Source organism: Brachycentrus maculatus, unplaced genomic scaffold, assembly GCF_059751285.1.
Source record: "Brachycentrus maculatus isolate JH-2025_06_01 unplaced genomic scaffold, ASM5975128v1 h1tg000263l, whole genome shotgun sequence".
NCBI lineage: Eukaryota > Metazoa > Arthropoda > Insecta > Trichoptera > Brachycentridae > Brachycentrus > Brachycentrus maculatus.
Window position 1 is genome coordinate 395,047 of NW_028281014.1, and position 16,761 is coordinate 411,807.

General features: G+C 32.1%; 1 protein-coding gene across 2 annotated transcripts; it reads right to left on the minus strand.

Annotated features, from left to right (window-relative positions):
- Positions 1-2,272: 2,272 nt before the first annotated feature.
- On the minus strand, positions 2,273-14,611 carry Stam (signal transducing adaptor molecule). 2 transcript variants are annotated; one of them, XM_088266181.1, is made up of 10 exons: positions 14,415-14,611; positions 13,912-14,072; positions 12,487-12,732; positions 11,431-11,562; positions 9,428-9,581; positions 8,452-8,565; positions 7,665-7,856; positions 6,750-7,028; positions 4,796-5,009; positions 2,273-2,733 (listed from the first exon to the last, which is right to left on the minus strand). In XM_088266181.1, exons 1-10 carry the CDS (start codon positions 14,455-14,457, stop codon positions 2,676-2,678), a joined length of 1,593 nt encoding a protein of 530 aa, XP_088122307.1. In that variant the 5' UTR covers positions 14,458-14,611; the 3' UTR covers positions 2,273-2,675. The 2 variants fall into 2 exon arrangements, with proteins under 2 accessions (XP_088122307.1, XP_088122308.1); XM_088266182.1 differs by having other exon boundaries at positions 4,782-5,009.
- Positions 14,612-16,761: the final 2,150 nt, after the last annotated feature.

The window sequence follows — 16,761 nt, forward strand, 5'->3', positions numbered from 1 at the left end:
CTTGGATTGGCTTGTGATTTTGTCCATCTTTCTCCAAATCGGAGCAAGAGCTCGGTGCGTGAATACGTTGCGTATAAATTTGATCACGGTAAACTGTCGTAGTGGTTTTCATTTTTCAAAACCGGACTGCCGGACGGTCAAATTCCGGGTAGTGGACAATCGCCCTAACAGTGAAATTTAAAAATAGTCAAACAAATATGAATAATACGAGTAAATATGAATAATTATGAATAATACGAATGGAGTAAAGTTTATGTTCGATTCGCCGATGGTCGAGTTATTGGTACATTATAACCAAATTCAATTTAGTATTTTTTTTTTCAAAATCCCTACTTTTTATTAAAATCGTTAGCAGTTTCTGTTTGTAACCGCTCGTTTGATTTTCAGCGAGTTTGAAATCTTCGAGTCGTTATTACAGAGATCATGGTCCGCCGCTTCTTTTGACACACTTTTCATCTCAGTGCGAACGAAATAGTTGGAAAAAATCACATTGAAGTGTCGAGATGTAGTCAAGTCGACGAGGCCATCTTGAATTTTCTTCAATAGAATTTTTTCCCGGTCAAGAAATGGCTATTTATTTTCTGTTTCTGGGTATAAACTTCAAAACTTGACCTATTTACAATACTTTCCCCAAATGTAGACGATCAATCCGCACTGGTTAGCAATTGATTAGCCGTCGATATTGCAGGAATATGTTTGCTATAAAATCGTTCTCTCGTTCTGAATTCTTTGTATAATAATATATGGTATCATGATAAATTTAATTTATTTGCACTCGAAATTGACGTTGACATTTTTGGAAAAAAAGGAAAAATCAGCTTTTATACCGACTTCGCGCGATACTATATTTTTTTTAGCTACCTACTTGTGATTTAATGAAATATCCAAGACTAAAAGCATTTATGTATCTGGGTAATTTGATATCTTTAGGAATGCCCGGCAATAAAATTTCATAACTGCCAGTCAAACTGGTCAAATCAAACCGGTACAAATTTTCATACAGAAAATTCTTGTCAATTCTAGCAAAAAACAGCCTACGTAAAAATTTCGTAATGTCACTTATTTATGTTATTATTATTTATTTTTAATATTGGTCCAGAATCGATTAAAGGTAAATAAATAGTAATAAATGTTTGATCATACTACTATCGAAACAATGATTTAACGATATGAAATTATGTTTTAACGATACATGCATGTTTCTTTTTGACAGGCACCATAAAAAATATTAAAACATAAATAATCGTTTTCCTAATTATCTTTGAAAATTCCGTTTAACATAACGAATAAGGCTTCGTTCACAATGGGGTTTTTGAGTCTTGAGTACCGGCAATTTACTAGAGAATATGATTAACTGGATGAAGACTAGGATCACCTCTTTTTTTATGGACTTTTCTTTAAAGATCAAACTTTTAACAGGTTTGTGTATTGAAGCACATGTGAACCCATTGCATGTTCTAAAAAAATGTCTATAATCCGAAAGATTTCACTGTAGGTGTGTAATTATCTGCATACACTTGTAGGACTGAAAACCCCTATTTTTCTTATTTATTTTATTTCAGATATTGAATTTATAAATTTTAATAATACATAACTTACTCAGTAGCATTGGAAAATTAAAATATTAGCATTTTATGTAGAGACTGTCGATATAAAAGAAAGATAGGAAAATAAATGATATCAAATAATAAAGCATTTTTTGTTTGAATAAATAAATTTATTACCAACATTTTCATTATGGTTATTACAATTATAAATAAATGTATTTACATACACAAAAGAAATAATTAAAACAATGAAAATTTTCATGTATTATAATTTCACCGTAATATATTATAAATATCGTACTGCATCATAAAGGCAAATGACTAAAATTATGCCCCGGTAATGATCCATAGATAATTAAATATACAGTTAGCCAAGATTCTTTTGGGTAACGGTAAATACATAATGAAGTACAGGAAAATAATGAGATATTTATATTTTTTAAATTTAACATAATATTCCACATTTAGAACAATAAAAAGTTTAAGTAAAGCACTAAAGCTCTAAAATAATTAAAATACGCATTCATACATTCATCACGCGAAACGGAACACTCCTTCGTAAATGTTCAAGAAGACTAATAAAAAGTGGAGATATGCAAATTGCTACATTAAATTATAGAATACACATAAAGCGTATGTATTGATCAAGATAAATAATAATAGAAATATAAAATTGCATTATGAAAATTGCAATCATAACACTTAAGTTCTCACCCTTTTTGGTGTCAATATAATTTTTTTTTCACTTATATAACACATGAATTTATATTAAATTAATGATAACATTTTAACATAAACACTAGATAATTTTTATATGTAAAATACGGTAAATAATATTTTAAAAGTATGTTTACAATTTTAAATAAATTCACCAGCCAAATGATTAATTTTTGCTTAGGTACATGATCGCAATTCAAATCTTAGAATATTACATAAGGCAATCGCAAAAACTCTTATTCAATCAAACATACGCATCGATCTAAACATCTATTTCTGTCCGTGGAAAGAAAGATACGCGAATATGCTCTTTAGTACAAAGTATTTTCTAGTATCGGAATGATTAGTGTTGTCTGTAATCGAGTAGAAGGCGATGAGTGAAGAAATCACGCGAGAAGCGGCAGGCGGAGCTCACATGACGTAGTTGTGGGGGGCGCCGGGTGGGGCGGGCTGGTACACGGGCCCCATGCTGGAATCAGACCGGCCACATATTAATACAACTTCTGACTTGAGCCCTCTCACTCTTCTTTTTTTTCAAACCCTTATCCGCACCCCAATGGTGCATAAGGCACTGCATTATATAAACACAGTGTTAACTTGATCGATAACACACAAAGGGACGGTGATCAGCCCTCCGCTTCAGGTACCAGTCCAGGGTAATATTAAATAAATATTAGTGTAAAAATCACGTATATTTATTTGACCCCCCCCCCTGGGAATCGAACCCGAGACCTCCAGAATGGTAGCCAAGCGTGCTGACCATTACACTACGGAAGTGGACACTCTTCTTTAGGAGAGATATATATATTTATTCAATTAAAAATTCATTTACAATATTTTGAGTGTGTCCAAATACTTGCTTATATTATTTTTGACATCATGATGTCAAAAAATAATATGAAAATAACTCCTGTAATTGGAGATAGTCCAGATTTTGTGAACAAGAGTTTTGACACACTCAAAATGTTGTAAATAAATTATCTGGTCAAATTATAAGCTTAAATAATAAAAATGAAAATGATATTTTCTGGCGTTTCTCATGTGCGTGATTATAATCCAGGATTCGGACGTCACATAATAATAAAAGAGTTTCTGCTCAATAAAAAGCTTATTTTCATCTCACCAATAGATGTCTCTAGTGAAGTTCTAGTGATTCAAGAATAATGTTTCAAAATTGTCAATCTCATTCTCAGCCAACTAAAATATTTGATTTCTTGAAAAAAGTTAAATAAATACATTTAAAATTTTACAATACATATTTGTTTTATTTGATAAAAATACCCTGCAAATTCTCTGTACTGTAATCTGAACACTTCACTAGTCTGAACAGAGGGTAAATTTTCAGCATTCATATTACATATAAAGATCGGGCTATATTTGAATATGAGAAAAACAAATTTTCTTGCATTACATATCATATTTTGTTCTTTGGTAGCTGCCTAGTAGCACTCGCATTGCATAGAACGTAAATGGAATAGATACTCCAAAAAATGGTATGGAAAAAGAGATGGTAGTATAATTAGTGTTATATTTTAGTTTCACCTGGTGGTGATGAAGTGAAGAATTTTTATTATTCACCTGCGAGAACTCTAGAGATTAGAAAAGAGAATAGGATAGAAAATAATAAACAATAAGGTATTACAAATAAACACATTAAAATACTTATAATAAATTATTACATTTAAAACTAAAAAAAATTACAAGAATATTGGTGCTTATCCAAATCTATAAACACATATGAAGAAATATAGGATCAAACATACCATATTTTTAAATCACATGAAAAAAATATAAAGCAATGAAGTTGATATATCGCTCACTCCTTTCAAGAACGTCATTAATAAAAAAACTTGATTTTTCAGGAGAACGTTTTTAAAGTTTAAAAATATAACACAATGTATTAAAAATAAATTTCAAGCCACTTATTGAACTTTTTACTGTGCAACTGATCTTTTTCGGTAAAACCTGAAGGTTTTTGCTCCATTTGAAAAATATTTAGTATATTTCAAAAAATAATTAAACAATACCTTTTCTTCAAAATGCAAAAACAACACTTTCTGCCCTGTAGCGGGTAAATATTTAGTTAAAAATATGCCTCTTTTGCTGGGATATAGTACATTTTCTGGGCATTCCGAAAACATGCACAATTAAAAATTGGCGATTTTTGATTTATGACGTTCTTGAAAGGAGTGAACAATATGATGTTAATGTGGCTAAAAAATAACAAAAGCCGAATATCCTATCAAGAGAAGCATATGCACCATGTATATGTGGGCAGTGTGCAAAAAGTGAAAAGTGATGGAAACGTGTTTATATTATATTATTACAATCATTCAATATTATAAACATGACGATTTGCAAATATGCTAAAATTGAATTTCACATAACCTGTGTGAATGAAAATGATTTTTTGTAAATGAAAATAATATTTTCTTTAAAAAATGTATGTCGAATCCGATATTCCTCCAAAGTGACAATAGCCCGTTAGTTTTGAAGTTGTTAGTGGCTAACCATTACCTTCCTCAATTTACCTTGGCTGCTGCTGGGGGGTGTAGGTGGGGTGCTGCGGCATGTTGGGCGGGATGTGCGCCCCCATCTGGGCCTGCCCGGGCGCGGGGCCCTGCCCGCCGGGCGCCCCCGCCGGCCCCATGGGCCCCATGTGCTGCCCCATGGGGCCCATGTGCGGGGGCATGCCCATGTGCTGGATCATCACGCCGGGACCCGGACCCGGACCCATCATAACACCTGCGTATCAAATTTTCAATTGATCCATTATTCGCAAAACATAAAAATAAATATTCATAATGCAGAACTGATGATATCAGCATCAGATTTATATTCTTATTCAAACCCTCATTTGCACCCGATGGTGCATAGGGCACTGCATCATATAAACGCAGTATTATCTTGATCGTTGACACATAAAGGAAAGGTGATCAGCCCTCTGATTTAGGCACCAGTCCATGGTAATAATAAATAAATATTAGAGTGAGAAAACACTTGTATTTATTTGACCCCACCCTGGGAATCGAACCCGGGACCTCCAGTACACACGCGGTAGCCAAGCGTGCTGACCACTACACTAGGGAGGAGGACTTATATATTATAGATTTATAAAGTGTAACAAATAAAACTGGTATTTATTGACTTGGCGTTTAATTTGTAGAACTCCATTTTAATTTATGTATTAATTTTAAATCGAACACAGATTTTTTGAGTCTACTAAGTTGTATTTTATTAACAAAAAACACATAAAAAATTATATTGTGACAATTTTTTCGCCTTGTTAGGGCATTATCAAACGAATGATACATTCGTTCGTTCATGATGAAACATTCGTTTGATAATGCCCTAACAAGGCGAAACAATTGTCACAATATAATTTTTTATGTGTTTTTTGTTAATAAAATACAACTTAGTAGACTCAAAAAATCTGTGTTTGATTTAAAATTAATACATAAAATAAAACTGGTGTTCGCCACTAGATCAATCAATCGACTTTGAATTCAACATACCAGAGAGTGCATATGACTGCCTTTGCAGAATGCATTTTGGCAAAACTAGGAAAAAGCTGAATTTGAATTCTTCCCGAGGTTTAAATTTACATATGTGTTTGTAATGTTAGAATCAAAATGTAATCAATATTTGAAACACTGACTTTGTGATTTCCCATTTTTAATTAATAAATTGTATGAAGGCAAAGGCAAGTCCTGAGCTGTAAATACCAATTTATGGTACACAATATGAAATAAATATTGGTGTAAAAAAAACATTAATTTTCACCCCTAATAATCGAACATGGGACCTCTAGCTTGGCAGCCAAACACGCTGAATATTTAGACTACTAAAGGTGGGGACAGACCGAACTCATTTCGTCGTGACTGACTGATGCGAGCATTCATATAGTCAGTACGGCGAGCCTAGCTACTCGCCGCTCGTTCGGCATACTCCATAAACGCGTGCCGTAACGTAACATGCTCGCCGCGAATGTTACGTTACGACGAATTACTAGGGTCAGTCTTAAGAGCATTCTTTTGTTATTTAAATGTTCTTCTTCCTCACTTCTTCTTCTTTTTTTAGGACTATGTCCTGTCGTTCTCCGGTCCGCTCCTGGGAGATGGAAGACCAGCTATCCCTCCATCGTTTAGGTGGTCTTCCTGGAGGTATGATCCCACTTATGCTGCTGTCCGCTGCTATCCTCACCACTCGATCCGAACTCGCTCTTTCCACATGATTTCTCCAGAAACGTCTTCTTTCTCTTCCCCATCGCACAAAACATCTTTAACATTGCAGATTTTTCTTATTTCAGAGTTTCTAACTCTGTCGCGAAGTGTTAGGCCTGCAATGGGTCGTAGAATCTTCATTTCGGATGTCCTAAGAAGGCTTTTTGTTCTCGCGGTGTCGGCTCTTGTTTTCGTGCCGTATGTCAAGATCGGTCTTACACAGGTCTTATTTAAATGTACAATTTAAAAATTGATTTATTACCTCCCGGTGCAGAATGTGGAATTTGCATCTGCGGCATTTGAGCCATCTGAGGTAGCATGCTGAATCCGGTGTTGCCATTGTACATCCCCGGAGGCATAGAAGGGGGGTACGCCCCCGGCATGGGCTGGGGCTGCTTCATCTGCGGGGGCTCCCTCATGAGGGTGTGGTACAGGTTGAGGGCGTCCACCAAGTCCGCACTGAGCTGCGTGAGGCGAGCGTGCTTGCGGTCTACTCGCTCCAATTCCATGTCTATGAGGGGACCCATTCTATTCACTTCGCCTGCAAACATTGCAAATGCAATGAGTTATACAAAACAATTTAAATTAACTCAACGATTTTAGCAGTTTTGGTAGAACAATATTTATAATATGTACAAATAAAGCAATGTATTTATGCTATTCCGTCGATTGATTCTTAAGGACGGGAAGGGTATTTTTACCTTCTGCGCCGGCCTCATTTCAAAGTCAGAAAAGATAATTACATATTTAATGTTTTCTATATGAGTATTATGGACCAATCTCTTTGTTAAGGTCTATTTTTACTATTTTTACATAATTATCAAATCCTGTCGCCAGCGGTCCACAGGCGTAAAAAACATCCGTCAGAAATGTGTTGAGCTAATTTTATGAGGATTTTTGGGTATTCTAGACCAAATATAAACTGTGTCATATTATCAGTGTAATATATAGGTTCTTTGAGTGGGCGATACCGTCCAGTTAGAAGCTGGAGAGATATTCTGCAGGATACTAGAGACAGTGTGAAGCGCTGGGAAGAGAGCAATATATTTGTATCCTTCCCCTCTGTATATTTTTATTTCCTTAATTGACAAAATATATATTAGCAGGGATGCTAGACTAAAAAAGTTTGAGAACCTGCGGTCTAGTATCGACCTTTTAAAGTACATGAAAGAATTACCTTCAAGATGGAGCATTTCATCTGTATCTGTAGAACTGTCTTCGGGATTAGCTTCATGAAGCAATGACAATAATCTATCAATTTTCTCTTCATTTATTTCCACGGGTTCGTTGGGATCAGGTGAATTAGAACGATCTATTTTCTTCACTTCCACACTTTCATTGAATTGCACAGATTTTTTTTCAGACACCTCTGGAAAAAAAACAGACACAAAAGGATTACATATACATATTACCGCCTCAATAAATAATAAATAAGTCTTGCATTTGTTAATCATATTAATGTAACTAATAATAATAATAATCATATTTATATAATGTTAATTATATTAACTAATAAAGCTATGAAATTTGTAGTGTGTATTTTACAACAACAATATATATAAATATATAACACTCTTTCTCATTCATCATTCACTTTGAGTTATACCATATAAAACATTACACAAAGTGAATGATGAATGATAAGGAGAGTTTTATATTACCATACCACAAAGTTAACAATGCATTTAATATACAAAATATACAATACATAAATATGTACTTTATTTGTAATATATAATAACCAAGCAAACCATACATAAATGTATAAATCGAATTTTGTAAAACTCCAATGAAGGCTTTTGAAAAAATTAATAAAGTAAATTTTACATTCAAAGTATGTTTGTATTACTATTTTACGGTTATTAATTTAAATTTCAATTTAAAAAAAAAATTTAAATATAGTAATACTTTAACAAAGGTATCTAAATCATAATTAATTATGAAGTGTTATAAAGTATACTCACTCGGAATTTGTGGTTCAGTTAGATCTGATGTAACAAAATTAGCAGGGAATAATCCTTCTCCTCTCTGATTGTAACCCTTCCACCAATTGGGATCACTCGAATCAGTCACATGAACTACAAAAAAATACATTTAGCAATTAATCAATATTTACTCAAACATTGGCAATATAATGTCTGCTCTAGATGCACAATCACATAAATCAAAGGAATCTGTTTTCTGGTCCCACCACCCTGCTACATTAAAAAAATTATATTTTCATAACCATGCTCGCAGTAACAGATGTCATTCAGCATTCGGCAACACTAAAAGCCGCACATCATTTCAAGCCCAACTGTTTTTTTTAGAATATATATTGGATTTTTTTTTGTTTTGTAGAATGTACATTGAAAAAATATTTTTATAATCCTTTTTCAGGCAAAATTTTTTTTTTTTTTAGTATTGTGGAGAAATTAGAATTATAGTTGTAAGCATCATCAATGGGCAGCAAAGTATTCGGGTAAGGCTAGAGATAATGGTTATAAAATGGAAACAAGTATGGTTAGCACAAAAAGAATAGAACACTCATATCAAATCACGCAACATTAACATAAAATAAGTTTCTCATGGCACACACATGCTACAGAACAAGTGATGTGCATTATAACAAGAACAATGTTCAATTGTTGATTTAATTCTATTAAAGTATCGGGTTGTGGTCCCGTGGTTAGTGTCGCGGACTCTTGAGTTAGAGTTTCTCGGTTCGAATCCACTCTACCACAATTTGATACCTATTTCTAATAATAAGCCGCTTAGGCTCACAGAAATAGTATTCAATTGAAGTATTTTTTGTAAATAATAAAAACACAAATAGTTCTCTTTTTTACTTAAAAATAAAATTAATTTAATTTAAAATATATCATTTATGTTCACTGCTGGTATACAAATTATTTAAAAATATGTATATCATGGCAAAAAAAATATAATATTTGTACGTACGAATTTCTCCAGATAAGAATGTGAGCTCATTATCTTCGGCAGCTTCGAAATCATAGAGAGCACGAACTTTCCGGGCCTCCTGCTGTGGAGGAGCGGACGTCACACTGGGCATACTCGGGTATAAGGATACTCCAGCACTGCCACCACTATTTGCCTAGAAATAACAACAAAAATCTACATTAATTATCTTCACAACTACACTGGATATTCTAATTACTAAAAATACACTGAATTTCATTGAAATTTTCTGTTTGATGCAAGGTATCAGAGATGTCACAATTTTGATTTTTGTGAAGAGTAATTATCAGCTCTAGCCTCGAAATGGATCCTTAACATTTTGACTAATGAGTTTTAATAAAGTTTTTATTTGTGAAAAGTAATATGTTCGAAATATATTAAATATTACTGACGTTGGGTGACAGAGTCCACTACGATACATACATATAGAGCTCATAAAATAATACGGTAAAATCAGTTTGAGCTACTTCTTCTATGCGCAAATCCGCAAAGGTACTTTTTTGCTCGTATATGGTACGGGCAAATGGGATAAATGGTTAACTATGTAGTATAAAATGTTAGTAAAACACTAACATTTTAGCATTAGCTTTTGAGGTGCATTATAAGAAGACACAAAGATGAAAAAAATTGGTTAACTTTCTTTTTTTTGGATTTGTTTATTGTTGACAATGTTTGGTGTTCATGATCTGGGTATTATTATAATGTAACAATATAGAGACCATAAAAAATCAGATCTTTTGTAAATACACTGGCTTTAATGCAGGATACAAGCTTCATAACATAAGAAGTTGAAACATAGAAAAAAAAATAACTCAAACCATCTTGTTTATACAAGAATCAGAGCACAAATTTACAGAAAATTGCGTATAAATACTACATATAAATACAATTATTAATGTAGGTATTACTGAGTCACATATCAAATTTACAATAGAACTATTTTTATAATAATCGTTATTCATTGATAAGAAAAAATATCTGTGAATGATAATACATTGACATAGATATGGAATAAAATCCATATTGATACAGTTGAAATCAATTATTTGATTAATTGATTGCGAATGATTTTACTAGAATGTACGGAATTATTTATTCAACTCCTAAGATCATTTCAGCAATAAAGGTATAAATATAAATATTATATGCTACTAATTAAAACTTAATGGTTGTCTGGAGTAAAAAATAAAAGATACCATAGTCTGGAAAGACTTTGTCCAAGGCATGTGAGTATGTAACGATAGGAGACCATCACTTTTTTTATTATCCAAAGTAATTCACGTAAATTTATGCATACATAAACCAGTAAAACCATCTATCAGGCATATTAAGAACTACATATGGGTGAAACTCGCTATCCATCAGTTTGGCATACAAATAAAATATAGGATTTTTTTTTTCAAGTTGGCTGTAAACATTCCACTGCAGAGGAAAACGTAATATATTTTTCTGTCAACAGGAAGAATATGCCATTGATATTTCATATGAATTAAGTTTCTATGGTGTTTTCTCTTTATTTCATGCCCAATATGGTGAGGGCATTAAAAATTTATATGGTTTTACATATGGATTTGAAATCAAAAGAAACCAATGTACTAAAAGTATTAGGTACCAAACAATTAAAACTTGAACAATTATAACTTAACATATAAATTATATATTATGTCAGGGTTGTCCAAACCAGATACGGTCTCGGGGTAGTTCAAATAACTAAATAGATTGAAGTGCCGCAGAAACAAATACTTTTTGAAGAAAAAATTTAAATACAGGAATTTCGTTGTTACAATAACATATCTTACCATGTGAAAAAAATCTGCCATAAAAATCAAATAACATAAGAAATAAATTTTTTTAAAGGAAATTTTTGCATATGCGGTGGATCAAAAAAACATTGCGGGCTGCACAAATTGCGGGATGCATGAGACCCGCGGGCTGAGCTTTGGACGGCTATGTATTATTATGTTATCATGATCATCAAAAATTACCGAGTTTCTAGGAGATGACTGTTTATTTTCTTGTAATGATAATTCAATCGCTCTTGCAATATCCTCTTCCTCTTTTTTGATCGATGAAGCCACAGATGATGTGGCCGTCCTTGATTCCTTCTTTCTCGTAGGCTGAAAATATGAAATACTTTAAATATTAACCTAACGGTTGCCAGAGAGGAGATATCTCGGAAACAATAAAAACATGCGTGTGTGACAACTCTGTCTGACGATGAAAAGTTGTAACTGGTTTAACTTCAAGAAAAAACTCTTACAATTGATGCAGGATACAATATCTGTAAGTAAATTATAATTTAATAAACTAACAAAAAAAATGATAACTTTAATTTTTGCATAAAAATTTATTTGGCCTGATAAGCACTGAGGCGCAATTTATTTGCGGCTATGAAAAGTTTAAAGTAATGCAAAAATAATCAAGTAAAAAACACATTATTTCAAAATCAAATTATAATCCAAGGATATTTTAATTTAATCCCGATTACCCACAATTGTATAAAGCAGGTCACAGATAACTGAGGCGTTATAAAAGAAATGTTTTTTTTCTTTAAAAACCTCAATTTAACTATTTCATTATCTCCATATTCTTTATTATCTCTACCACTCCTTATAATCGGCAATCAACTACACATTTAAATAAATATGCCAATAGAATAAAACAACAACATCATAGTTTTTTCCACATAAATTTTATTTGACCAGCGACTGGGTTTCGTCGTAACCGATATCATCAGACTGGTCAGTTTTATTCTTTAAAATGCAGTTCCACTAAGAAATGTCAAAACAAAACTTAAATCTAATCATACCAATTGTTTATACACAAATAGAGATAATACAGTTAACTTGAAATTTACAATTCCACAAAGCAATAAACATTTAAAGTCAATGTCGCGTCAACAAAAAACTGCTCATAAAAAGCAAGGTTTCCAATCCCAAATGATCGAGAGAAGGTCGTTATATATCTAATTATTTTTTTTACATCAACAGCGACAGCAAATTCTGATTAAGATTGCATTATTAGGGCCAAAGTTAACTAACCATGTCCGTGACGTCGTTGAAATCGACTCCCTCGCTCTTTAGCTTGGCCAGTAAGGAAGGAATGAGATTAAGTTGAGGGTCACTCTTGAACTCTCCGTCACTCCACTTCTTCAAGAGGCTTTTGAACTTCTGAGTGACTGGCGGTTGGGCTTTGTACAATAGTTTTCTGTATTCCGTCTCAAAGTCACGCGAAGCAATCTCTAGCAGAAAGTTTTTCCCACAATTATTGACGCAAGCATCTAGAAGCTGCAAAAATACAAAATTAAGATACCCTGATTTCATATTTGTGTGTGGATATTTCGTTCTTTATTTTAAAGGAATGACCCGCAAAGCCTCAATTTTCAGAGGTTTGTTTGCAAGGTAATGATAGTATCGATGGGAAGGTAAATGTGAAACATATCATCACAAACGCCCAGACCAATTGAAAATAAATGTTTCTTGAATTTATTTTGTAATTGGCGGGAATCGAACCTGCTTTGCCAGTTTATTACCTTATTTTAGAATGCATGCGACCTTTATCAGGTTGACAGGAGATGGTTAAAAAAAAATAGTTTGATCATAAATCAGAACCACCATTATACCACCTCTATATTGTATTGTAACTTTTGAATAAAAAAGTTAGCCATTGTCTTTATTTTTAAATTTAAATACGCAAATAATAAAAAGTAAATTGTAAACTTTTTTCACATTCTTCTTTTTTCTATGATCAATTGTATTTTCAAAAATTAAGAATACATTGTTTATTTATCATTAGAAGAATTTGAAATTTTCAAAAAAAAATACACATCTGTCATTGTTCTACGATTATGACTATTTAAAAAAAGCCAACATTAAAAAAAAATGTATGATTCACATTTTTGTGAGATTTTATTATTATTTATTTTATTTTCTCTATCATCTGTTGTTATCTTTCAAATGTCACTCAAATAAAGATATATATATTTTAATGTACAAGTAAAAAAGCTACAATGCATCTTTATCTCCTTCCCTTGTTCACATTTGTTGATGCATTGTGGGTGCATATTCTACTAAAGAATTGATAGTCACATATAGAATGTAAATAATACAAAGACATGGTGATCAGCCTTGAACTTTAGGGGAAAAGTGAAAAAAATATTTGCTTCAATATCAAACCCAAAATGTTATTAGTGATATCCATATCACAAACTCAAGAACTGGATTGCTATCCACTTGACCCTTGTTATTCTACAGCCAAGATATGTAGTATGTGCAGACAAACATACATTCCTATATCTAATCATGATACATGTATTAACCGAGATGCATTTAACCAACTTAATTGGTTAATTGGCGCTACCCACACCATAATTGCATTACTGAGTTCCTCATATTTGGTACGCAGTACATCAGTAAGAGAGAGTACAAGTAAAATACCATCAGAATGGATAAACAACATTTTCTTACTGTAATAGCTTGCACGACTATATGAGGATCTGGATTTCCAAGCCTCTTTACTATTGAGCGCAAACAGTCTTTCGCATTAGTGGTAGATGTTCCAACCTTGTCACAAATGTCTAAAATCAACCCCCATTCCTCTGAAGTATTCTTTTCACTTGTAGCTTTCTCTAAAAAATAAAAACAAGTAATTATTTTAATATTGACGACTTGCGCTCGACGGAGTTACTTGTAAATGACATTAAATTGACGACCAATTGAAATCACGCGGTAACATATTTTAAACAAAGATTGTCCGACGAGATGTCATTGTTTAGAGCCGAGACGTTATTGAAGAGGTCAATGAAATCATGGTGCAACTTCGAACGACTATAGTAAATTAACCTTGAATGTGATATATTATTGAAACATCTATTCTGAAAACTAGTAATAATTGACGCGAACATAAAAACTATGCGCGTATTATTACAATCTTATTTAAAAGGCTTATCGCTTTCTCTGTCTGAACTTACCGACGTCTGCATCAAAAGGTGAAGAATTTGAGAAAATTCCCATGGCCAACAACTAAAATAAAAAAATCACTGAACTCTTCCGAAGCCAGTATAAAAAGTATTTTAACATTTATATGTCTGATCAGGTTATAAAATTACAAAAGATGACTAATAACAAATGGATGACATCTTGATATTTTCTTTTAATCTTATTATTTGTCATCTATGGTTTTCCACGGATCCTAGTGTTGCCAATATAAAATTTAAAAAAACGTTGGAAATAAAAGGGTCATTCCACAAATTCTCTTTGTGCAGTTTGGCATTTAGTGTAGGACAGTGAATACGTCGAGTAAAAAAGCTTTATTATTAAAAAATGCTAGTTATCAAATTAGAAAACCTAAAACATCTTTATTCAATCGAACAACTAATACCATTATTAAAATATTTTTAAGATCATGGTTCTCTTTTTAAAATAAATCGAGACACCGACGAGTGTCGTAGCGAAAAATAAAATTGACACGTTGTAAAAATTATACCTAAAATCAAAATGACGTGAAATACTCAAGTAACTGATTTTATTTTCTAGTAAAATTTGTACAATAAAAACAATAAAATTAAAACTTTTAAAATATTTTCATAAATATTTTTTAATGTATCAAACATTATATAAATTATTTGAATTTTGCCAATCCTATTTGGGCACTTACATAAAATTCATAAGTAGGTATCAACGCCTTCTATAGGGTTGGTGAAAATTTTTAATATGTCTACCGAAATGAGGATATACCGATCTACCGAAAGAAACGCTAAGGGCGTTTGTGCACTACACGGAATTTTACTGTCCGGCACGTTAGTTGGCGCTTTAAAACGATGATTGGCTTGGATTGGCTTGTCCTTTTGTCTATCTGTCTTCGGATCGGTCCATGAACACGTTGCGCGTAAATTCGATCACGCTAAACTATCGTAGTCGCTTTCATTTTTCAAAACCGGACTGCCGGACCGTAAAATTACGGGTAGTGCACAAACGCCCTAAGTCCGTCGATTTCTTACTTCCAGACGATGATTTTTATTTTCCAAGTCAATTGATTTTTTATCCTGAAAATGAAATCTCCTACATTTATTAGTTTATAGGAAAAAGTAATAGGTAAAATAACCTAGTTATGACATAATTTAGCCTACAAAGATAGTAGGATTATTAAAGCCATACTCGCAATACTAAAACTCAGTTAGCTTCCGGCAACGCATAGAGCTGGACGTCAGGTCACGCCCATTTTTTTTAGCATATATTTTATTTTTTTATTTTTTAGATTATACATTGAAAAAAAATTTTTGTAATATTTTCAACTCCTTACCTTTCAATGCCTTTTTTTATTTTTAAAACCATATATTTATTTCAAAGAAAAACTTATTTTTTCAATACAACAACAGTGTTTTAAGAAAAAAAATAATTATGTCAAATGTTACCTAGGTTTCAAGAAAATTAAGTTGCTATTAAACGAATACTGGGCCTTAATATGCGCATTGAAAAATATCCCCTTACCAATATTTATAAACCAGCATATCGGTAGGAAAGATCGAAATTCAATGTTTTGTTTGGGTACCAATGAAATAAAACAACCATATCATTTATGAAATTTAATATTATTTTTGTTATATTTTAATAAATTCGATTAAAACAATATTATATGACCAATAATTCGAGTACTTTCAGACTGAAATTATTATCTTTAATAAATATTTGCATGTAGAAAAACACAATATTTACAAAAGTTATAAAACTGCCCTCTTTGAAAATAAATTATAAAACATTGTTGGATCAATCAACATACAGTGCAATCAGGACTTATCTTTATGTGACTATTAACAAAATAATACCAACACGTACTGTATGAACAAACATTTCTACAGCAAGAAAATTTGGTGTCTGTTATAGAACAATGAGCAAACAAAAATTTAAGAATTAATATATACGGAATACATAATACACCGATTCAAAGTTCTAGTTTAACAAATTATTATGCAGAATAAAAAAAATAGGAAAATCCAGTATAAAATAGCCACAAAAAGATGTGTGGGTACCATTTCTTGACAACTGTATGTTTATATTATTTTTCTATTTACATTGCTTTTATTATACTATCTGAACTGATGGCGTATTCATCGATATAAATATGTATATGTATTGTTTAGATTTTAAGTGGAAAATTTCAAGCTAATGGGATCATAATATTGTTTTCTTACAATGTGATCATAAATTATCAATTTGTGGTAATATTAGTTGTTATGAAAACTGAAATAATTCTCATATATTTTTGTTTCTAAAATACATTGTTACATACTTTAGTAATGGATTAAGAAATTCTGCAAT

What these genes read in the sequence shown, in the direction of transcription:
- Stam (XM_088266181.1), bottom strand. Translation starts at nt 14,457, where the DNA reads ATGGGAATTTTCTCAAATTCTTCACCTTTTGATGCAGACGTCG. An exon ending in TGAAATGCTCCATCTTGAAG is followed by an intron (nt 7,029 to 7,664) that starts GTAATTCTTTCA and finishes CAATGTTTGCAG; the next exon opens with GCGAAGTGAATAGAATGGGT. An exon ending in TCCACATTCTGCACCGGGAG is followed by an intron (nt 5,010 to 6,749) that starts GTAATAAATCAA and finishes TTTGATACGCAG; the next exon opens with GTGTTATGATGGGTCCGGGT.